Source organism: Podarcis erhardii (genome assembly GCF_964252035.2).
Source record: "Podarcis erhardii genome assembly, chromosome: 12".
Lineage (NCBI taxonomy): Eukaryota > Metazoa > Chordata > Lepidosauria > Squamata > Lacertidae > Podarcis > Podarcis erhardii.
In genome coordinates, this window is record NC_138513.1 from 32653854 (window position 1) to 32678476 (window position 24623).

A 24623-nucleotide genomic window follows, 5' to 3' on the forward strand; every position below is an offset into this window, starting at 1 on the left:
ACCTGGAGTACTGTGTCCAGTTCTGGGTACCACAGTTCAAGAAGGACACTGACAAACTGGAACGTGTCCAGAGGAGGGCAACCAAAATGGTCAAAGGCCTGGAAACGATGCCTTATGAGGAACGGCTAAGGGAGCTGGGCATGTTTAGCCTGGAGAAGAGGAGGTTAAGGGGTGATATGATAGCCATGTTCAAATATATAAAAGGATGTCACATAGAGGAGGGAGAAAGGTTGTTTTCTGCTGCTCCAGAGAAGCGGACACGGAGCAATGGTTCCAAACTACAAGAAAAAAGATTCCACCTAAACATTAGGAAGAACTTCCTGACAGTGAGAGCTGTTCGACAGTGGAATTTGCTGCCAAGGAGTGTGGTGGAGTCTCCTTCTTTGGAGGTCTTTAAGCAGAGGCTTGACGACCATATGTCAGGAGTACTCTGATGGTGTTTCCTGCTTGGCAGGGGGTTGCACTCGATGGCCCTTGTGGTCTCTTCCAACTCTATGATTCTATGAACTTTCAGGCGGACAATATCCAGCTATTTCACAGCTAGAGTGCTAATGCTACCAAGTTCTGGTGGAATTAACAGTCCTTTCGATCAATTAGTAAGCCATCCATTCCATTTTATGCAATGCTACAGCACATTAAGGAGAACGATATGGAAAAGCAAAGGCCCCAGGCTTTTCAAATTATCCAACAGTAATAATGCATATGATCAATGATCAAAAGGCCTCCGGAAGATAGCTTAGTTATCTGAATGATTGATCTTTGCTTTAGAATCAACAGGACCAAAAAGGTTTTGTAGAATAGGATTTATAAATCTGAGGTATTCAATGAAGAGAAGCCCTTTAAGGAATTAACAATTATCCCACATAGATACACAGATTATTCATTAAATACAACTCTCACATCTGGGTTTTATTATACTCTGTAAAATATACACAGGAATCTTGATGTACTCAAAGAGTGCAGGTAAATACAGTATTCAAGCAGTCGCTATTTATATGTACATGCTCATTAATTCTTCAAAAACCCACAAAATTATCAAATAGATCAAAATACTGTCCTGTGTTTCCACACTATGTTCAGAAAACAAGCTGATAATTTACAATGGCATTAAGGTTTCCAGTTTCACAATACAAAAAGGATAAAAGAAGGTTGGGGTCAGTTTATAGCAAGTCATTTGTGTTTTACCTCAACATGCAAGAATATGTTCTTGCATGTACATAAGCAAGTTATAATTAAAAATGTTACTTTTCAATTAAAGCAGAACCAAATAAAGTAAATACCTCTATTTTAACAAATTTCATTTTAGGATCGAGAAATGTATTCCATTTTTCAGTTTATTCTTTTTTTTTTTACAGTAGCCTGTTATAAATTAGACAAACTCAAGGCAAGCTGTAACTCTAGCTGAAGGACTTGGAATACATTTCCAAAGATTCATCACTGTACCTTTTTGATGAGAGGGAAACCATTTTAACCATCCCCCAGTCACATCCTGTGCCATGAAAGCTTAGGAGGTTTTTTTTTAATTAAAAAAATTATATACATCATAGAGGCACAAATCTCATGTCATTGTATATGATGTAGAAGACTGGGCAAGCTGTAGAAAATGCCATTTCCCTAAGGCAGCCTAGCAGGGTGTCAGGATTTTACAATTCTCATTTTTGATGCAGTTTTGCTCATCCAGATAATTACCATTCCTGTATTTTGAATAAAAATATATATTTAAAACAGATTTATTTTCGTAAAAGTAAGCTGTGCAATAAATACTGCATCGCTGTCTCATCTCCCTTTTATTATACTACTGTACAAGTTTCACCCTGACTACTCCTGGTTAAGCCAGTACAGCTTCACTACTATAAGATTGTGACAAGTTCCTTTTCATTTCCTCTCAGAGAAACAAAACTGAAAATTAAGTCCCCCCCCCCCCATGGTACATTTAACTGTGTTGGGAGGCTGTTAGGTGATTAAAAACAAATAAGACATTTAAAACCAAATCTAACATTAATTGTCAGAAGTAATTTAGGGGTTGGTTAAGACTATTACTTATTTAACCTATTCAACTTTTCAAAAAAAGTTTTTTAAATTAAAAAAGTCTAAGTTATTCATTTGGTCCTTTGGCAATTTGCTGCACAAACAACGCCTTCTGTACCAAACTCAATTATTGCCTTAAAAATGTCTTGGTAAGATTTAAATCTATTGTCTTCTTTGTTGTATAACTTGTTTATTCATTTAGACAGACAATGGTGCACAGCCTTTTTTAGGATTCTTCATGGCACCATGGACAACCTAGTACACTGCAATTAAATAACATTTTGTGTAATTTTTCTTTTCTTTTGCACCATGGATTTGAAGCATTTCCTTTGCATAACCTACTTTTAAAAGCCTTTGGGAAGTTGCACAAATGTTTCATGTGCACCCATGTTTGTTTTTAAAAAAACCCTCTTCTGGGTGTCCCTTTTTTATATTCAGAAACTGCTTTCTCCAACAACACAATCTTGAAATTCAGCAAGTGAGTTCCTCTTCTGACCTCCAAGGAAGCTTCTTAATAGGTTTCAGAATCCGAGTCATTAAGTTCATCTTCTTCTGTATATGGGTAGCCATCTTCCCTGCCAATGTTGTTGAAACTACAGTAAGAGCTGTGTTCACTCCTGATAATAGGCAAGGAGTCAAAGGTGACAGTTTTTGAGGTGTTGGTGTAATGATTAATGGCATTGAAAGTAAGGGAAGGTAGCGTGGTGCTTGACGAAACAGGCATCATTGTGGCCAGAATGAGAGCTAGGCAATCAGCAACATCCTTATTGGGAGCACAGGCCAAAGCTGGTGTATAACCTAGAGTCAGAATAAAATCATAAATTTTAGTTCAAGACACACCCAAAATTTCAGATATCAAAGTCCATTCACTTGGTACAGCAGCAAAGTACGATTTTGTTATGCTATACAGTTTAACCTTGAGTTCTCAAACGGAATTCATTCCAGAAGTCCATTCAACTTCCGAAAACGTTCAAAAACCAAGGCACAGCTTCCAATTGGCTGCAGGAGCTTCCTGCACTCAATTGGAAGCCGTGTCAGACATTTGGGTTCCAAAGAATGTTCACAAACCGGAACACTCACTTCCGGGTTTGCAGTGTTCAGGAGCCAAAAGGTTCGAGTTACAAGGCATTCAAGAACCAAAGTACAATTGTACTAATTAAAAACTGGATTATGTGGGTGACAGACAACTGTGTCCGTCTGCCAAGTGGGAATGGGTTTCCATTTGTGCAATGGGACTCTGAGTTAGCGTGCCACCCCCCCATATCTAGCGCAGCTTCTGTTTTAGACTGGCCACAACTTTTGTGACATCCAAAGTCTGCTGAGTGGAAACAAGTCAACTTCAAACCACAGTTTATAAAGGTGGTTAATTCTCAGCAATTAGCTGCACTTTAAGGTTTGGATATAATGCTTAACTGTGGCTAATCTTCCATTCTCCTTGTAACTGCAGTGGGAAGAAGGTGGGGAGCATGCAAGCCCAAGGTGAACAGCAACACATAATGCTAAACCATGGTTTAGAAATTGCAGGCAAACCAAGTGACCACTGATTTAGAGGTTTGGTAAAATAGGTAAAGGGACCCCTGACCATTAGGTCCAGTCGTGACCAACTCTGGGGTTGCGGCGCTCATCTCGCTTTATTGGCCGAGGGAGCCGGCGTACAGCTTCCGGGTCATGTGGCCAGCATGACTAAGCCGCTTCTGGTGAACCAGAGGAGCGCACAGAAACACCGTTTACCTTCCCACTGGAGTGGTACCTATTTATCTACTTGAACTTTGACGTGCTTTCGAACTGCTAGGTTGTCAGGAGCAGGGACCGAGCAATGGGAGCTCACCCCGTCGCGGGGATTTGAACCGCCGACCTTCTGATCGGCAAGTCCTTAGCTCTGTGGTTTAACCCACAGTGCCACTCGCGTCCCTTGTTGTTAAAATAGCATTAGACAAATTCATGGAAAATAGACCCCAATAGATGCCCAGAAGCTGCATACCTTTGAATACCAGGCTTCTTGGAGGCAATATGGCACTGCTGGAAAAGGAAGTGCTATGCAGGCTCTTTTGATTCAACTTTACCCTGTTTAAATTTACTTACCATTTTCATCAACGGCAAGTACACTTGCTCCTTTTCCTAGAAGTTCTTGAACTACAACCGTTAATCCATTTCGAGCAGCAACATGCAAAGGTCTGCAGAGACAACCACCCACAAATCTTACAACAAACACATTAAAAATGCATACAAAGATTACTGTCTGATTATATTAGTATTTTCATTTCTATCCTTGTGAAAAGGTAATTATATACATATTAAAGCAAGCCGTTGCAATTTCTAGAGTAGAAAAAGTGATATCCAAACATTTGAGCATGTTTAAATATTTGTAAGTAGCTTGTTATGTATCTGTAGAATTAATCTATTACTACAATACAGAGAGGGTGGGAGTTATAGTCCGGCAATATCTGAAGGACCAAAGGTTAGCCAACCTTGGTTTTAAATACAGAATCTATATGGTGTGAGACTAAGCAGTTCTTTGGTTCTCGTGTAACCTGTAATTTTTTTGTGAACTAACTCTTATCCTATTCCAAGCAACCATGAATCAGAGTATAGTAACTGTGTCAGTAACTAGCAAAACATCCTTTTTCTGTCCCTTGTTTTAAGCCAGCATGATTACTATTTTCCTGCCTTGTGACCTGTAAATTATTGCTTCTTTTGTTTACTGTTAATATTTCTATTCTGCCTTGCCTTTGCCGAATGTTTCCATGAAGACCATTTCTTAAAACATTGTATAGATTAAGCTCATATATTGCCAATTATCACACAAAAATTTTTTAGTGAGCACTTTCCCCCATAATCTCCCTGCTCCCACTCCACAACATTCACCTAAATATAGTTTCTTCAATAATAGATTTTCAGTGCTATATGAAGCTGTACTTACGTCTGCAAGGCTGCATTGGTGGCATTGATGAGATTTCTATCTGTAATCTTCTCCAGTATTAACAAGGCACTAGTTTCATGACCCTTTTTTAAAAAGGAAGGAAAAGGAAAAAGAGATTCTTTATTCTTCCTTTAAAACAAACATCTATTATTTTAAACCTTGGCAAATTCAACATGTATATTTGAAACAATCTACACACGTTTTCTTTAGATTATGTAAGCAACAGATTTGGAACTAGTAGGCAGAGTTTTTATTAGCGCTAAGTATGGTCTGCAGAAGGACGCAAGATACGTAGCCCAATATGCTTAGATATTATAGTGGTGAAGACTGCATGTTTCTGTCTTTTACTTCAGTGTCTACAATTTTTGTACCCACTGCTGCCTCTCTTCCTTCATTCCGTTTCTGAACTGTATCATCTTCTTCCCCCACCCCTTTGCCAAAATGCCCTCTGTATTCCAAGCAGATCCAGTATAAGGGATGATGTTTCATCTACCCAATAATGGAATAGTTCTGGTAGAGAGTCCAGACCACTGGACACCTTAAAAATGCTCAACAGATGGACTTCATGGTCTTAGCTTTAGATCAGGCATAGGCAAACTTGGCCCTCCAGATGTTTTGGGACTACAATTCCCATCATCCCTGAACACTGGTCCTGTTAGCTAGGGATGATGGGAGTTATAGTCCCAAAACATCTGGAGGGCCAAGTTTGCCTATGCCTAATTTATATCATCCACACATATGCATATACAATGCATAATTAACTTATGAAGTGCTCTGTCTCAAGGTGTGGTGATTGCCACCAGCATTGAGGTAAAATGGGCATAGGCAAACTCGGTCCTCCAGATGTTTTGGGACTACAATTCCCATGATCCCTAGCTAACAGGACCAGTGGTCAGGGATGATGGGAACTGTAGTCCCAAAACATCTGTAGGGCTGAGCCATTGTTAAAAATCTGTTACCTGGCTCAGTGTTGATGCAGCTATGAACGAAGCAAGCATGATAAAGAACTCGGCACCCCACTCAAGGTGTAGTTCTTTCCCAGTGCATTTAAAAGACTGCTGCATCACCACTGCTGCTCTAGACCAACTTTATTCAAATGGATAAATGATGAAAACCACGACGAGACCAGCAATAAATCACAGAAGCTCCAAACTGGAAACTGATACATACCTTGCTGCAAGCCAAATGCAGTGCTGTGTTTTTACACTTATCTTGCAGGGTCAGATCGGCTTTAGCGCTGCTAACCAACACCTCTGAAAGAAGTAAAGTGTCACATTAACTGAAAAGATGCATTTATAGACAGAAGATTTATAGTGTACAACTTTTTTTTAACCGTTATCTCATCAGCAGAGATTGTTCCCAACTCGGAAGTGTAAATAGGCCTGACATGATTAAGAACATAAGAGCATGTTTGCTTTATCAGATCTAAAGCCTTTCAAGTTGAGCGATCTGTTTCACAAAGTTGCCAACCGGATACCTTTGGGAATCCGAATGCAATAGTCTCTCCCGCCACTCAAGTAACCGTTGGTAACGTTTTTTTGTTTGTGTGTGCAAATTCCCCTACTGCCCCATGTTTCATCATCCTATGCTTTTCTATCCTCTTAAATCACTTGACAGGTAGCCTGACTTACACTGTGGCTTATCCTGTGAATTAAATTATGAAACTACTGTAGTTGTTAAGAGGATGCGTGTTCTTTTGAATCCAATTCTGTTGATTAATAAAAATATTAACCCAAGGAAGTTGCTTGGTTGATCAATCTGAAATCTGCAAATCTGCTTTAAAAAATGGCCTATGCAGTTCTAATGCAGGCTTTTTACGTTAGTAGAATTAATAGTTATTAGTAATGAAAACAGAAAATACACAAGAGTTCTCTTTTTACCAACTGTATTTGTTTGTCCGTTTTCTGCAGCCATCATTAGAGGGGTCTTCCCAGAAGAATCTACAGAGTTTACTTGTGCATTATGGCTGAGCAAAAGCTGTAAGCACTCTACATGGTCTGTAAAGGCTGCTGCATGGAGAGGAGTTCTGGGGAGAAGAAAAAGAGCACACTTTGTAGATAAAAAGCAGGCTAACAACTAGTATCATATGCATGATTCTACCTAAAAACATAACCCGTCTAGCAGTTGTGGAAAAAACTGCTTTAGAAGATTATGATTTGTGAATTTGAATTATCTCGACACTTTAGAGTCAACTATATACATTTCATTTCCCCTCTTGCCCTTTTCATGGAATAACAAGGGGCAGGAGATATAGAAAGAGTGGGGTTGGGCAAAGCACCGCAGATATTACAAAAGAGGTCCAAACCCAGATCTCAGCCCAACATATCCAAAGCTTCTTTTCATATCATAAATTATTTTTTTTTAAGAGTTTTGGTTTACTGCGTAAAGAAAGCGCAATCCTATATAAGTTTAATGAAGGATTTCCAAATACTTATATGTAGGATCACACAGCTTTATTTCTTTGTTTACTGAACATATTTTAAATTATACATATCACTGCAATGTATAGGAAAGGGAATAGTCCAGTCAGCTTGAAATTATAAGTCAAGTATTAAATTTAGCTAGAACATATATAATAGTTAACCTACCATTGTAAAATACTAAGCTTTTGCAGATATTAAAACAGCAGCTGCTTTAAATTACAACACACAGATCTAGACTAAGGCCTATCTGCAATATATATTTAAAACAGCATCATACCAAAGAATCCTGAGAACTGTCGCTCATTAAGGGTACCGAGAGTTGTTAAGAGACCCCTGTTCCTCTCATAGAGCTACAGATTGGTTTAACAACCAATTCCATTTCCCAGGGAACTCTGGGAACTGTAGCTCCATGAGGGGAACAGGGGTCTCTTAACAACTCTTGGCACCCTGAACAAACCACAGTTCCCAGAATTCTTTGGGGGAAGCCATGACTGTTTAAATTATGGCACTGTTTAAAATGTGTAGCGCAGATGGGGCCTTAATCTAGATTAAACACATGAAACCTGCGACAAAATGTTGTCCAGGGTTCTAACCAGCCATGCTTTCTACCAAGATACTTCATTACATTCACGCTCCACCCCCCTTACTGGAATAACAGTCAGAGAACACAAAAAGCAGCAACTCTGGCTACCTATTAAGCAGAACTGAAAATGCAGAACATTCTTTTTAGTAAATGTGCTTCGGACCTTACCTGGCTTTCCCGTCTGTAGAATTTACAATGCTAGAACCCAGTGTATCAATTAGCATTTCAGCAGCGCCCTCGTTATCATTAATCCTATCAGAAATTTAAAAGGGAATTACTTCCAGAAAAGCTGCAGTTTGTTAAAAAGATAAAATGAAATCCATGTAGAAGTTGCTTACACAGCACAATGCAATGGGCTGAAAGCATTTCCTTCCATTTTCTGGAAAACTTCCTGCTCCAAAAGAAGTTCGACACAGCTGTCATGACCTAAAATGGTTTAAATGCCAAATAGCAAATGCAAAATAATACAAATCAGAGGTCTTTATTATGAAACACTAAGTATAAATAGAATGTATAGTTTATTTCTTATGTGTCACATGTTGGAAACTGATGTTTATTTTGGAACACTCCTGACTATCAGGTAAATGTAGCCATAGGTACCATTTTTTCATGGCTACAATGCTGTCACACATCTACTATTATAGAAATGGGTGAAACCAACAGAGGGTGAGGAAGGAGATAAATGAATTGAAGATCTATTGGCAGAAATATTGAATAGGGTGTGTCTTTTGTGCATGTGGACACCGACACTTATTTATCTTTTTCCTGTATGTGTTTATTTGCTATCCATGACCCATTCTGTGGCCTGGCAATTGGCTGCTTCCTACAGAGACTTCCTGGCACATGACACTTCTAATTAGTCACATGTTCTGGGACCAATCAGCTACAAACTTCCTAAGGTACTTTGGCATGTGTAAATCTTCACAGAATGGCGCATAAGATAATATGTTGCCTCTGCCCCAAATCCTTCTCTAGTTCTCCTGGTGCGTTTTAGGATTTTATTAGTTAGCACTGTCTGATCTGAGAATGGCAATGGAGATTGGAAGCACAAGGCAGCTTGTACGAGTCACGTGATTCTACACCAACCAAGCATTAAGAATATTTATTTACCATTGTAACAGGCCCAGTGCAATGATGTATATCCATGATTGTCTGCAAGGGCAGGTACTGTATCTCCAGATGCTGCTGACTGCAAGAGTGCTCCTAAAACCCCAATATGTCCACATGCAGCTGACAAATGTATAGGTGTTCGTCCTCTGCAATCTCGTAGTATGGACTTTGCACCGTGTTGAAGCAGAGCTTCTACACACTCCTCGTGTCCTGTAACTGCCTGGAAAAAATGTAACAAAGAAAGCATATATTGTGTCAACGTGTATATAAGTCACAAAGAAGAAGAAGGAAAAAATCAATGGTCTCCACAGTTATGTGATCCATCCATTGCTTCTCTACCATATCAGCCCAATCTGTTTTCACATCAATAAATGGACATTTGTGTACAAAAAGGCAGATGGAGCCGGCTAGGAATGTAGGCTTCAAAAGCTATTGAGAGCTGATTTTGCATGTCTCAGGACACTTTCCAAACAGCATTTGTTTCTGTATTGTTAACGCTACAGCATTTACATTGTAAGCCACTTTGTAACAGTTTGCTATAAAAGGGGAGGGGTATATAATATATACAGGGACGCGGGTGGCACTGTGGGTTAAACCACAGAGCCTAGGACTTGCTGATCAGAAGGTCAGCGGTTCGAATCCCCGCGACGGAGTGAGCTCCCGTTGCTCCTGTCAACCTAGCAGTTCAAAAGCACATCAGAGTGCAAGTAGATAAATAGGTACCGCTCCAGCGGAAAGGTAAACGGTGTTTCCGTGCGCTGCTCTGGTTTCCAGAAGCGGCTTGGTCATGCTGGCCACATGACCTGGAAGCTGTATGCCTGCTCCCTCAGGCAATAAAGCGAGATGAGCGCGGCAACCCCAGAGTCGGTCACGACTGGACCTAATGGTCAGGGGTCCCTTTACCTATATAACATATAACTAAAGTGTTCTGGATGCAGACTAAGTTAGTTGAACTTAGTTTCCATTGAAATCAATGACTCTTTAGTCATGACTTGCTTGTTGCGCTGAGCTCAGCAAGACCTCTAAGCATAACTAATTCAGTCTATATCTAAAGCAATGCTTCTCTAGGGAAACTTCAGCGATGCTACCTACTGAAGCAAAAGGTGAGGCAGGGGACAATGAATGACACACTTACCCCTCTGTGCAATGCTGTTCTTCCCCATTTATCTTTGGCATCTACATTTGCTCCTTTATTAAGCAATGAATAGACACAATCTGTGTGCCCATTGAGAACAGACAACATCAGAGGAGTCCTGGAAGAGAAACAAAAAAACCCCATACATTCTATGTGAGCTCACAAACCTGCTCACGTGGCAAGCTAGGCAACTGTGAAGAGAAACATTAGCAAATCCTAGTTTGACTCAGTCCATAGACTGGAAGGGCTGCTGCACATCTGAATGGAGACAGAGACAAATCTTCTTAAAAGGAGCATACCATATATTAAGAGCAGGGGCAGGCAACCTAAGGCCCGGGGGCCGGATGCGGCCCAATCACATTCTCAATCTGGCTGCGGACCGTCCGGGAATCAGCGTGTTTTTACATGAGTAGAATGTCTGCTTTTATTTAAAATGCATCTCTGGGTTATTTGTGGGGCATAGGAATTTATTTTATTTTTTTTCAAAATATAGTCTGGTCCATCACATGGTCTGAAGGACGGTGGACCGGCCCACGGCTGAAAAAGGTTGCTGACCCCTGTTAAAGAGAGTAGGATAGAGAAGCCAGGTCAAAATACAGTTGTGATGCACCTTTCACTATTGTTGCCTCATAACTGTCTGCAAGCCACAACCTGAAAAATGTATGCAATGCCTTAGCCCTTTGTTCTTTATTTTATTTGCAGAATGATTTGAAGATCTGCCTGGTAATAAACTATTTCATGGGTTTTTAAATAATGAATGCTCTGGAATAATTCAGCACTGAGTTTCATAAAAGGCCAGCTGGAGGTAATCGTTCAATACTGCATATCTTAATTTGAAAATAAACATTATCCAGAAGAAAACATGGCCACTGGGAATAATAAATTATTATGAAAATGATCAAATATTTTTATTTACATTCTTTATCTGAATCTGTTTCCTCCAGGCAAACCATGAACTATAAATCCAAGAACAAACTTTGGTTATAGCTTCGAGTTTGTCTGGAGTGAGACAAACCATGAGCCTGAGTTTGGATGAAACACTAAGCCAAACCGTATTGGCTTAGCTCAGAGCAGAGCAATGGCAGCAGGGCCAGAAGAGGAGCAAATAGTGAAATCTCCTAGTAAAAAAAAGTCTGAAAAGACCAGAAAGCAATTTAGGTATTAAAGAAAACCTCATTATTTGATTCATAGTCTACTGAAATATTTACTGTATGTGTTCAAAGCAAATAAATATCAGGCAAATATGAGTATATTTCTTTTTAAAAATCAAATGGTCCTAAAGGATTTTGATTTCATGCTCATGTCAGCCCAGCACTGTCAGCCCAGCACTAGCGAGCTCATTTTAAGAGAAAAATACAATTTGAGACATACTGTCCATTTCCGTCTTGGATGTCGACAGCATTCTGTGGTTCTGCATTTCCTATCAATAACCGCAGACATTCCGAATGACCATTTGTAGCTGTAAAATATTAACAAATAAAACATTAAAATCATTAAACATCAAATTATTTGAAAAAAATATAATTTCTGTTTTAAGACTGTCAGAAGGTACTACTGCATTGAAGCATAAAATACATTTTTGCCAGTGATGCAACCACATTCCATTTATCCTAAGGGTGAAATAATGCAAATTTTGGCTGACAAATCTGGATTAACTAAAGACCTTAGGCTTTAGTGGAGAGGGTAAGAGGGAATAGCTGAGATTCATATCACATAAGGGAGTAACTTGCAACTTACAGGATTTGTTTTGCCTGGGTGGGGATTATGTGATCAAGAGGGTTGGGTATAAATCTTTTAAAATAAACTAAATAAAAAAATAGGCTGAGGATCCCAAGTCACCTAGAAAGCACACACATCTTATGTGCTGGGCTGCTTCTTCATGTTATCCATGCAAGGCTACCATCAAAGTCCAAACCTTAAGGGAGACCAGAAAATATAAACTCATACAATTCACTGCTCTGGGTGCCTGAATATATTTGATAACTCATGAAACAAGATTTGGAATACTTTATGGGCCCTAGCTTTAACTATGGAAATCTGGCAGACCTGTTAAGAAGGAATACAAGCATCGTTGGGTTGGAGCTCCCCTGAGATCTGCTTTTTAGCACCAAAGATTACCAAGAAGATCGGCAGAAGGGACGTGAAGAAGAGTTAAGAGCCTCGGATATAAGATCTCCAGGTTGATGGACTGTTGGGGGTTGATGGAACTGACGGCAGGGGCCGAGACCGGGGAGGGGAGACGGTGGAAGAAGATTGGGAATTTAAAGTGTATATATGGAGATTCTAAAAAATTTAATGAGAGATGGAAAAAACATGGAATGAAATTTTTATGACTCTAGGGGAAAAGTCTTAAGAGATCAAGTTCAAATATATTAGCTTTAATGAGAAATAAGATTAAATAAAGTAAAAATGGATCTTTAATTGGTGAAAGAAGAGAATGTAAAATTACAGTATATTAAGATAAATTATTAGGATAAAAACAAAGATGAAGGATTTGTTGAAATATCTAATTGAACTAGAATACAAATAGGGGAGGTGTGAGGAGGTCAAGGAAATAAGCTAAGGAAAGAAAGTTATGTAAAAGTTTGATTTGTTCTTTTTTTGATTGTATGCATTTTTTTTCTTTTTTGTCTGTTTTCCTTTCTTATTTTTTATATTTTTTGATGTGACTTGTTTTTATGTATTGTTTTCTTCTTTTTTGTTGTTTAACTGGGTGTTTTTTTTGCTATTTTTTCATGTAACTTTTAAAATCTTAATAAAAATCTATTTTTTTTAAAAAAAATTTTGATAACTCAAAACCTCTGCAAAAACAAATGGACAAGGAAAGGAAAGAGACAGAAGCTCCCAAGCCAATGTAGTTAGAGATATGGAGGCCTGGGTTTAACACCTCTAGTTATAAAATAGGGTTATAAATAGGGTTATAAAATAAAACCAAATAAAATAACCAGAGTAAGATCAATATAATATATTGAAAGCAATTTTTGTAACTATCTGCTTTTTAGAAATAGCAGAATTAGATAATCTATTCTCTATTTGTAAGACCACTTGATTTAAAAAATAATAATAATTAAGCAGGGGGGGAATTTGTTAAACATTAACATTGTTAAACAAAATAAACAAATTTCTACCCTATTTCTACCCTAATTTTCTGCTATGATTTAAAAATGAAGTGTTAAAGGTCTTACCTGCAGCATGTATTGGTGTTCTCTTAACAACATAGTCTTTCACCAAAATAGATGCCCCCTGATTAATTAGTACATCGACACATTCAACGTGTCCTTTAAAAGCTGCAAGATCCAATGGCGTTCTACCATTATTGTTCCGGACATCAAGATCCAACAAAGACTGTACTAATACTTCCAGAGCTTGATGGTGTCCATGATAGGCCTGAGAAATGTTACAATTTTAGATAGATGGAGACATTACAGTGATAAAAATGAATCAGATTTGAGACAAAAGTGTATACTTTACAAAGATGTCTATCAAATGTAGCCCAGGTTTTAGCAAGCGTAAATAATTATTGATGCATAAACGAACTCAAAGCACAAGTCAAAATTACATTAAATCACCCAATGCAAAGGTATGTTTATTTTCTAAAAGGCCAATAATCAATATTTGGTGAACTAAATACTTACAGCTAAGTGCAATGGACTAATTGGTGCCCTGTTGTCTGAATCATTCAGCATGTCTGTTCCAGATGTTTCCATTAGCTAAACAAAAAAATATACACGATGAAAGTCAAATTATTTTTAAGTTGACATACATACTTCAACAATGCATGGTTGTCCCAATCTAAATTCATTAACAGAGGGAAAATACCAAAGTGAGGAATTTGTATTTTAAAATTAAAACATGCTTGTTGAGCTCTTGTAACAAAAACAAAGAGCTAACACTTAAACTTTTCAATTCCCCCCCCCCCGACATACTATAAAACACATTAGAAAGACTTGATGTTAACAAAGTTTTTTGTTTTTTAAAGATCAGTTAATGGTTATAAGACTGGGCGAGAAATGGAAGCATATGAGAAGGATGTTCCTTGGCCTGGTTCACATGTCACAGTAAGACAGGGGTATGGTTTACTGTAACTGTACGATGAATATGCTGGCTCCTAGCGAGGAGCTGACACCTACTTTCCTGATTCCCTCAGACTTTTTCAGTCACCAAAGGATGGCAAGCTAAGCCAAAGTTGGGCTCAGCATGTCATCCCAAGCCAGGATTGTGATAAATGTCTCTTCTCCCTAACCACGGCCTTTAACCATCGGATGACCTTCTGCTAACAAGGGGAATGCTTACCGTATTTTTCGCTCTATAAGACATACTTTTCCCCTCCTAAAAAGTAAGGGGAAATGTGTGTGCGTCTTATGGAGCGAATGCAGACTGCGTGGCTAAGCCAGAACAGCGAGAGGGATCGCGCACAGCGCTCCCTCTTGCTCTTCTAGCTTCTGGCTTAGCCACACGAAGCCTCTTCAGGGCACGGGGAGCCTTCATCCCACTGCCCTGAGGAGGCTTCGCACGGCTATCCCAGAAGCCAGAACAGCGAGAGGGAGTGCTGCGCAGCGCTCCTTCTCACTGTTCTAGCTTCTGGCTTAGCCCCTTTGTCCCTTCCCCCACCTCCCAGAAAAGCCCCCAAGAGCCGCGCTCCCTTTAAAGAGCGCATGGCTTTTGCAGGAGGTGGGGGAAGGAACAGAGGGCAGTCCCTCAGTCCCTTCCCCCACTTCCCAGAAAAGCCCGCAAGAGCTGCACTCCCTTTAAAGAGCCACACAGAGCATGTGTGCGACTCTTGGGGGCTTTTCTGCCTCCTCGGGGGAAAGCCTGCAAGCGCCGCACACACGCTCCACGCGGCTCATGAAAGGGAGCACTGAGCAGAGCCTGGGATGCATACAGGCTCTGCTCAGTGCTCCCTTTAAAAAATATTTTCCCCTTTACATTCCCCCTCTAAAAACTAGGTGCGCCTTATGGTCAGGTTCGTCTTATGGAGCGAAAAATACGGTAATTATAATCCCAGCTTTGGACAAAACACTAAGCCAAATCTTGGCTTAGTTGCTGTGCCACATTAACTTTAAAAGCTAGAGGATCAAAGTAGCTGCAATATCCTCCCTGGGAGCTGAACGATCATGCTATGCTATGGTTTGGCTTAGCATGATGTGTGAATGCAGCCTTTAAGGAATCAAGCTGAATTAAAGAAGCAAGAAAACTACATCACAAAAACTGGGCTAAATGAGAAACAAGCAGCAATTTGTGGTTTCTTTAACTTGTCTACTTGTATCACCAGGAACACCGTAGACAACATAAAAGCTATCTGAACGTTACTAATTAGCTTCTTTGGAAAACAAACTAGAAGAGCCATATGTTTTATTCTGAGTCATTCAACTTTTAGTTAAGTATCTGCTGAATTTCCAGTATAAATAGTGAAATGTCAAACAAAATTAGGCTATAAAGCATTCTGAATATTTGCAATAAATATTTTACAGCAAATGTCTTTATACTTACAACATCTAGAGGTGTTTCACTGGCAATCTGCAATGAAATCCACACTTTAGATAACAGTTGCTAAAAATGTGAATACAAAACTCCAAGCTTTTTATTATTCTTCAGAAAATTCATGGTTCTGAATTTAAGTTTATAAAACAGCAATTGTAATTCAAAGATGTACACATCTTTGCAGATATGTATTACACTTTGTATCCCAGGGTTTGGTATGCAAATCATGCATGGAACTATCTATAATATCCTCATTGTAGTTAAAGGCAACAATCCAAATGATTATGTTTGAAATAGACTTTACATATTGGCCAAGATTCAAAGAACAATGCTGGGCTTCTGTTTTTCAAACAGCATGCCACATGGCAATCACTTTTTAAACTGTATGGAATATTCAAAAGCAGATTGTATTATGGTATTGGGGTCTACAGTTCAAAGAAAAAGGGGAAAAAAATCACGTCAACATGCTTAAGTAATAAAATAATAGTTCCTCTTTAACCAAGCTTTTTGCTAATTGACACCTTTTTAATGTGGAAGAGGGGATTATTGGATTGTCTTTGTTTTTGGTGTGTGTGTGTGTGTGTGTGTGTGTGTGTATACACATACATACACACACACACAAACACACACACACACACACACACATATATGAGAGAGAGAGTTGTGTACCACCTTGAGATATAGGGTAGTATACAAATTTAATAAATGATAATAAAATAATAATTAAGGCTTCAGAGAAAGCTAAAAGTAGCTTTTCACTCTTGTTTTTCTTTGTAAATGCTCAAGGATAAGATAATAAATTTTATTTTTCATGATTATCTCTTTTTGTCTTTAAAAAAACCTGACTTACGTGTACTTCTTAAGATGTCTCACACAATCTTTATTTACTGGTCAATGTCCTTCACAGTAAATTATCTTACCAATTCAAGGCATAAGCGATGACCATAAGCTGCAGAATAATGAACTGCATTGTATCCTTGCTTGTCTCGAATCCCTGGATTTGCATCATTTCTTAATAAATATTCCAGGCACCTGTACAAAATGAAATGGCCTTTTAATCTTTAATCAATGTCTTCTTCCCTATACATGGATGATTCACTCATTCAATACATTTAGATACTGTTGCTTGTCATAAACAATACACTATAAAGCATTATATAACAAATGTATCATCATCATCATCAGTTATTGAATTTGTAGCCCAATCTTCCTTCAGACAAAGCTCGGAATGGCAAAAAGATACACAAGCTAAAATCAAAAACAAAACAACATTTTAAAACATTCTAAAAACAATTACAATTCAAAACATCTATAAATATTAAGGCCAGTTGTAAATTCCATACCAAGCCAACTAAAAGCAGTCCTCCCTTACAAAAGGGCAACATTGCACTGTCAAAAATGGTAGGAGACAAATGACTCAAAACAGTGGCAGAGGAAAGAGGCCCCAGGAAGGCATGGGCATGGAGGAGGAAGGAGTCAATGACCACGGATAGCTTATCAGAAATCCTTTCCCCCTGTGTCTATGACTTAGCTAAGGTAAAGGTAAAGGGACCCCTGACCATAAGGTCCAGTCGTGACCGACTCTGGGGTTGCGGTGCTCATCTCACTTTATTGGCCGAGGGAGCCGGCATACAGCTTCCGGGTCATGTGGCCAGCATAACTATGCCGCTTCTGGCGAACCAGAGCAGCGCACGGAAACGCTGCTTACCTTCCCGCCGGAGTGGTACCTATTTATCTACTTGCACTTTGACGTGCTTTCGAACTGCTAGGTTGGCAGGAGCAGGGACCGAGCAACGGGAGCTCACCCCGTCATGGGGATTTGAACTGCCGACCTTCTGATCGGCAAGCCCTAGGCTCTGTGGTTTAACCCACAGCGCCACCTGCCTCCCATGACTTAGCTACTCACAAACAAAACAGATCAATATTTGTGGGAGAAAAGTAACTTGACTATCAGTCTTTACTAATCCCTTCTAACAACATATCCCCATTAAACAAACAAACAAACAAAAGCTTCATGGCAAATTTCATGCTACTAAGGGGTTTGAATATTAAGATTTCTAAATAGTACCATACTTACTTTCCATCAGTGTCTGATGCAGCTGCATAGTGCAATGGTGTACAACCCCTTTCGTCGAGGTCGTTGACACTTGCTCCAGAACCCACAAGGGCAAACAGGCACTGGTAATTACAATTGGCAGCAGCATAATGGAGTGGAGTTCTATGGCACAAGATATTGGATATGTTATTTGTAACAATATTTATACTGAAAATTTATCAATATGCCATGGTGAATTTTTATATTTCCAGTAAAGGGTAGAAATAAGTCTGAAACTTTGTACTTGATCAGTCTTGAAATTTACCAGTAAATATCAGAATACTTGGACATACCCCAAGAGCCTAATTACACTGCAGACAAGTAGATTTCAATGGTAAATGAGTGTCCATTTATATAAATATATAAAAGCAGATACAATACTAAGTGCAAGGGTGGAAGTGACCATTTCAGTGCTTTTCATAAACAAAGGAAAGAGCATGTAAATAGACACTGGTGACAAGTAAACTATGCTTATTATTTAACATATCCTGCACATTCAAAAGGAGCATCATGTTTTACCTTCCAAATTTGTCTTTCTTATTGAAGTCTGCACCTGTGTTGAGCAGCAGATTTAGGCACTCCAAATTCCTGAAAGTGTTAGAACATGCTTCTCTTAGTCAGACTCCTCTAAAAACATCCCCATGCAATGTCACCCACGATAATCGCAATCTGCAGTTTTCTATGAAACTAGGCTAGGATCCAAAGGATTACAAAGTGTTCCATATGTCTTTCAGCCATATTCCCTAGGATGGCACCTCCTTAAAAGCTCTCCACCCAACCACCAAGGAATCTTAGGGTGAGATGGCACAAGTGACTGAGACCAGAAGGGAAGATTGCTTGCGCATGGGCTTCTCGGAATTTTAGGCTCTTAGCCATTGTAAGGAATCTTTTAACCAAACAGCAATATCAAATAACTACCAATAAAATAATGCAATATTAATTTCTTTTAATCACAAGCAAATAAAGACCTGTAATCATGGAAGGGAAATAAAGGGCATTAGAGAAGGACCTAGATAAGCTAGATCATTTAGGCTTGATTTTGTTTTACAATGCTTCAAAACCAGGAGTTCGTGAAGAAGCACTTGTTCATAGCTACTTAAATATTGTGATACTGTATTATTTTTTATTCTTTGATGGTATCCCTGAGAGTTCATAGAAGAGTGCATCCAGTACTTCAGACCTCATTAAGTATAGTGGGATAGATACTAGACAAAACCCTTACTGCTGTCCATAACATGTTAAATCTCCTTAAGCACAGAAAAATAATATTTTCCAAGTATTACACAGGTAGTACAGATCATCTGACAGACTAACTTTTATGCTGCTGCCGAAAATCCTAAATTTTAAGAAGTTGCTAAAACTGTACATACCCTCCAGCTGCAGCAGCATGAAGACAGGTCCTGCCAAAATCATCTGGGGTATCTATGTCAAAGCCTACAAAAGAAAGGCATTATTCTGTGAAACCACCTATAAAATGCATCTCTCTGTCCAGTTTGGCAGGGTATGCTATGAAGCAAACTTCCTTGTATAGTAACTGTAGCATGAATAGTTACTTCTACACAATAAATTAATCCCCCAAAGATGTTCTGTTAATGTATGAAAAAGCTAGCTTTAACCCCACTTTTGTAGCATTGCTGTTGAGCCTTCTCAGACATAGTGTTAAACAATGTCTTAGCATTATGCACAAAAGCTTGAGGGTAACACATTTCTTGCTATCCTCTGGCACAGCTGCAATATATCAACTTTTTGTTTTTAAACTAACGTGTAGCTCCCTAAATGTCCAAGCAAGCTAGGCTCAAGCTGTGGTTTATAATCCTGACTTGCTCATAAACCAGTTTAAATTAAACACATTTTTCCTGAGTTTGGATGCAGCAGGGTGTTGTGATTAGTTTAAAATCAGAAGCAAATCTTCCTTATAGCTGCACCAGAGGGGTATGTGGGGATGAGGAAAGCATGTGAGCACAAACTCATTTGCATAACAGTAAACCTGGCCCACTGAAAACAGTTATGCCTTCAGATTCCTTCTGCTGCAAGTACTGCTTTACATGGAAAGCAAGATATCTGGGAATTATCACATTTCTAGCACAAGATGCCTAAAATAGAAAGACTGAATGTGTTAAAAAAAAAGGAAAGAGGAAATCAAGTTTCCAAACCATACAATCATTGTCCATCAGCAAGAGAGGTTCAGAGTAAAATAAGATCAAATATTCAAAACCAAAACCACCATAATATAATGTGGGGGATATTAAATTTGCACACTAAAGGTGAAGGGAAAATATTTCTTGGGAATTTCGATTCCAGTACATGCCAGAAGGGCACCTATGTTTCTGGAATAACTTTTCAATTAAAGAAAGAAAGGCAAGGTGAGAGTTCCATCATTCTAGAGGGTACAACCCTCCAGCAGCTTCCAGACCGATATGCAAGGAACTTAAGACTAGAGTCAGCAGATGTTGCTTTCTAACTAGGACAATCCACAGACCAGAATATCTTACTGTTACCCACTGAACAGACTCTGAACTACGAAACTGTCATAAAGGCAGTCACTTGATTTTCACTGAATTATGCATCACGCTGCATACGAGGAGGAGCAAGTTTTCCTCTGACCTTGCAGTGCATTTCAGAGGTTAAGTACAAGACGATAGGTAAAAAACTCTCGTGGGGAGGGGAGATGTAGCAACAAAAAAAATTTTAGTTGGCCAACAAGAACAGCTAAAATTAGTTGACACCTGTTTAAGGTGGAACTCCCTATCCAGGGCTGCAAAACCAAGAAACTTGAGTCAATTGATTTCAGTGGGCCTACTCTGAGTGTGATTAATGCTGGATATCAACTATTGAATTAAACCCCACACACAAGACATGTAGAGTAGAGGAACTGCATGAGGACAGAGATTGCTCACAATCCTCCAAACCATGGTTTGGAAAATCATCTAACTATAGGCACAGTCTATTTCAAATCACTTTTCAATACAGTGTGTGTTATCAAGATATGGAATAGCCACTATTCCTTAGTTTTATCTTCCTTAGTTAGTTAAGAGTTTATATCCCATGCTTCAGAGTTTATATGAGTAGTGGTTCAAAAGAGTATTAAAACAGAAAAAAACACTGAAGATGGTTTTCCTTTTAGCGATTAACTATTGCTTTTGTTTGTTAAAATAGAAGCATTCATGTTATCAGCAAAAATATATCTTTACTGAACTTTTATTACATGCGTACCCCTCAGAAAGTTAATTTTAAAAATACCATCACCAAGAATAGTCCTTGATCTGCTGACGGCTCTAGTTATATAATAAAAATTGTAGCTTCCAACTCCAAAACAATAACTCTGTTATGCCTATCAGGGAGTGTGAAGAGACTTGGAAGAGTAATACTGTACACTCTTTCTACCAACAGTTATAATTTTATACTAATATCACCAATATCAATGACCAAAAATATCTAACAGGCTCTGTCTAACCAGTAAAAATATGTATCTGACTGAAAGCTTTAGAACGATGGAGTACATTACCTCACAATAAAACTACTCAGTATGTATTCACAACACACACTACACAACATTTGCTCTGTTTTCTTTTTATTAAGACCTACCATATTTCCTCAAGATATTAGATTTCAAAATGAGTGATATGGACAACTGTATAGAACTGCAACTGTTTCATAGCTATAGCAGACTCAAAACTAACAACATACATATAATGTAGGCATTTCAGGGTCAGGGGAACATGCAACTATTCTAACCTACAAATCTAAACAACATATAGCTATTTATCATTGAAAATTAAAGTTCCTAAATTCAAACTGGTTTCACCCCAAAGGAAACATTTCTCTGTGTCATTGAATTCACCCCACCACAAGAAAATATGGGATACACTAACGTATCAATTAATGAAACGAATCAATCACATATAATATAAGGGATGTAAATTTTTCAGAGGTTTAACACATAAATTATCAGCAGTGCTTTTTTTCTAAACCAAAGGGTGCTGGAAGGCACCTCACTCAGAAGACACACTCCAGAGCCTAAAGAGGATATCTATGGGCTTGGAGAGGGGGGTCTCCTCATGAGGAACCCTTGGTCAGGCTCTGTTCATGAGGCTACCTCAACTGCCTTTGCCCAGGCATGGGATGGGAGGAAGAGGTGGCCCACCCCCCTGCCCGTGTGAAGGCAGCTGACGCACAGGCAGGTAACTTCTTTAAACTCCTCCGCTGAGCGGCGTGTGACTGCTAGTGCCGTAGCTGAGCAGCTTGTGTGAGCCAGAGTAGCATGAGGGCTTGCTCAGCTTTGGAGCGGCTTAATTGACTAATACAGAGCACAGAGATCACTTGGGCAATCATTCAAAAAATAAAAGGTAAGGTAATAATAATAATAATAATAATAATAATAATAATAATAATAATAATTTTTATTTATATCCCACCCTCCCCAGGCGAAGCTGGGCTCAGAGCGGCTAACAACAATCAAAATAATCCAACAATTCTAAAAACATTTCATTATAAAAATTAATTAAAATCAAATTGATGGCAACCATTAAGCAAAATTCTGTGCAGATTGCCAGAGGAGGGGGAGTCAGGCTGCGCCCTGGCCAAAGGCCTGGTGGAACAGCTCTGTCTTGCAGGCCCTGCGGAAAGATGTCAAGTCCCGCAGGACCCCTGGATGGTTAAGTCTAGTAAATGATGGTTAAGTCCAGTCAAACGAGCTCACCCCGTCGCATGGATTCAAACTGTCGATCTACCGATTGGCAAGCCCAAGAGGCTCAGTGGTTTAGACCACAGTGCCACCCCCTGAATGCAAGCCCCCATATATCTGGGTGCAGGACAAGACTGAAAAAGATTGCATACTGCATTCTGTCTCCTAACTAAAACAAAGCAGATTTCCACCACTGCACATTTTATGTGTAAACAGTGAGTGTTCACACCTTTTACATTTAAACTGATCTATGAAGCATCTGAAAAATTAAAGAGCTGGAATTTGTTATAGCCTGAAAAGTATTAATGAGATTATCTATAATTAATTGCAGGTGTAGTACAGTACTTTTTGGTGCATCAGCATACAAAAATGAACTTCATGGCTGAGTGAGAACTTGAACCAAAACCTTGCTACTATGAGTCCACCCCTTGAACCATTATATTGTCAATTAAAATGTCAAACAACCAAAGGTTAACAGGAAAAGGGTTTAAACTTATTTTGAAGAGCCTACCTGAAGACAGCAGCTTTCTGCAACAGTCTGAGAATCCACTTAATGCTGCCAAATGGAGAGGAAACATTCCATGTATACCCCGCCTAAGATACACCATAATCAGACATCACAGTCTCATTACAATAGAAGCAATCCAAGATGTCATGCCAAACTCCTTATATATAAGGTAGCATTTAACTGCCCTTGTTAAAATAATTAAGGAAAGTAACTAATACAATTAAATGTAACGGTTCAGTCTAAATGCAGAGCATTCATTCAGAATGAGAGCCAAATAAAAAACTGAGCCTTATCTATATTTACATTAGAAACGCAGAGGCTGTCTTGCTTTAAGCAGCATACACAAAGCAACATGCAGCATTTTCAAAAGTTTGAATAAATTACAGAAATTTTATTAAGACCTTTATGCAAACTCTCTCCACAGATGTTCTGTAAACAGTGTAATATTGCTCAAATTCTGTATTATTTATTTGTATTGAGTGAGGTTTTACAGAGGCAATTTGACCGTTTTTCGACTAGATATACATTATATGGGGTAAAGTTGTATCTCTTGCTCATGTTCTAAAAAGGGACAATACTACTACACTAAGACGCATCATTAGAATTAACTTATCTCTCTCTATCTCTCTATCTCTCTCTCTCTCTCTCACACCCACAAATATGACCTTTTGAATTGATATATATTTCATTTTGATGTGTTTCTTACTTTGCAGTGTCAGCACCACTTGTAATTAATGTGTTGATGAGCAGTTCATGGCCATATCTGGCTGCTATGTGCAAAGGTGTATTTCCATTCTTATCTTCACAATCTATTTCAGCTCCTAGAAAGTAAATGTAAAATAAAGTGTAACCATATATGCGTGTGGGCTCAGCAGCATACAGGTTGTTAAACAAATAAATTCACATTTTAGATTATCAGAAAACTCAGAAATTTTCAAAATGTCAAATTGAGTCCAAAGTGTCTGAAGATCCTGAAATGTAACTAAAGGCCACTTGCCATGTTAAGAACAGTCAGAAAGTGGAAGCACAAGAAGTATGTGTTGTTGTTGTTATTAAATTTGTATACCGCACTATAATGGTAAAGGACCCCTGGATGGTTAAGTCCAGTCAAAGGCGACTATGGGGTATGGTGCTCATCTTGTTTTTCAGGCTGAGGAAGCTGGTGTTTGTCCACAGACAGCTTTCTGGGTCATGTGTCCAGGATGACTGAACTGCTACTGGTGCACGGAGGACCGTGACAAAGCGCCAGAGCGCATGGAAAAGCTGTTTACCTTCTACAGCAATGGTACCTATTTACCTACTCACACTGGTATGCTACTGAACTGCTAGGTGGGCAGAAGCTGAGACAGAGTAACGGGAGTTCACCCCGTTGTGTGGATTCGAACCACCGACCTTCCGATCGGCAAGCCCAAGAGGCTCAGTGGTTTAGACCACAGCGCCACCCGCAGGTCTCAAGGCAGGATAAAATCACAACATAAAAACATGAAATACACAATCAAAATAAAAACAATACCCCCTCAATAACCGAATAACTCCCCTTTCCTTCCTCCTAATGCTGATAATGAGACTCCATGATATCCTTCAAAGCAAGTATAAGAAGACTTCTGTAGGTCACAGATCTTACTATAGGAGAATTCTGAATCATAGACTTGCGGA

The 24623-nt window shown here is 39.0% G+C and overlaps 1 protein-coding gene across 2 annotated transcripts in view; it reads right to left on the minus strand.

The window, feature by feature from the left end:
• Nucleotides 1–888: 888 nt before the first annotated feature.
• Nucleotides 889–24623, minus strand: part of ANKRD28 (ankyrin repeat domain 28) — an 88688-nt gene continuing 64953 nt past the window's right edge. For both annotated transcript variants that reach the window (XM_081881919.1, XM_081881918.1), the window contains exons 10-28: nucleotides 23674–23788; nucleotides 22971–23053; nucleotides 19146–19209; nucleotides 18295–18363; nucleotides 17758–17898; nucleotides 16601–16712; nucleotides 15690–15716; nucleotides 13835–13909; nucleotides 13385–13586; nucleotides 11571–11658; nucleotides 10200–10317; nucleotides 9065–9284; nucleotides 8293–8380; nucleotides 8123–8206; nucleotides 6829–6974; nucleotides 6119–6201; nucleotides 4949–5031; nucleotides 4111–4202; nucleotides 889–2826 (exon numbers count right to left, since the gene is read on the minus strand). In XM_081881919.1, coding sequence (XP_081738045.1) covers nucleotides 2540–2826; nucleotides 4111–4202; nucleotides 4949–5031; nucleotides 6119–6201; nucleotides 6829–6974; nucleotides 8123–8206; nucleotides 8293–8380; nucleotides 9065–9284; nucleotides 10200–10317; nucleotides 11571–11658; nucleotides 13385–13586; nucleotides 13835–13909; nucleotides 15690–15716; nucleotides 16601–16712; nucleotides 17758–17898; nucleotides 18295–18363; nucleotides 19146–19209; nucleotides 22971–23053; nucleotides 23674–23788 — 2177 coding nt within the window. In that variant the 3' untranslated portion in view covers nucleotides 889–2539. The remainder of the gene's footprint in view (nucleotides 2827–4110; nucleotides 4203–4948; nucleotides 5032–6118; nucleotides 6202–6828; nucleotides 6975–8122; nucleotides 8207–8292; nucleotides 8381–9064; nucleotides 9285–10199; nucleotides 10318–11570; nucleotides 11659–13384; nucleotides 13587–13834; nucleotides 13910–15689; nucleotides 15717–16600; nucleotides 16713–17757; nucleotides 17899–18294; nucleotides 18364–19145; nucleotides 19210–22970; nucleotides 23054–23673; nucleotides 23789–24623) is intronic.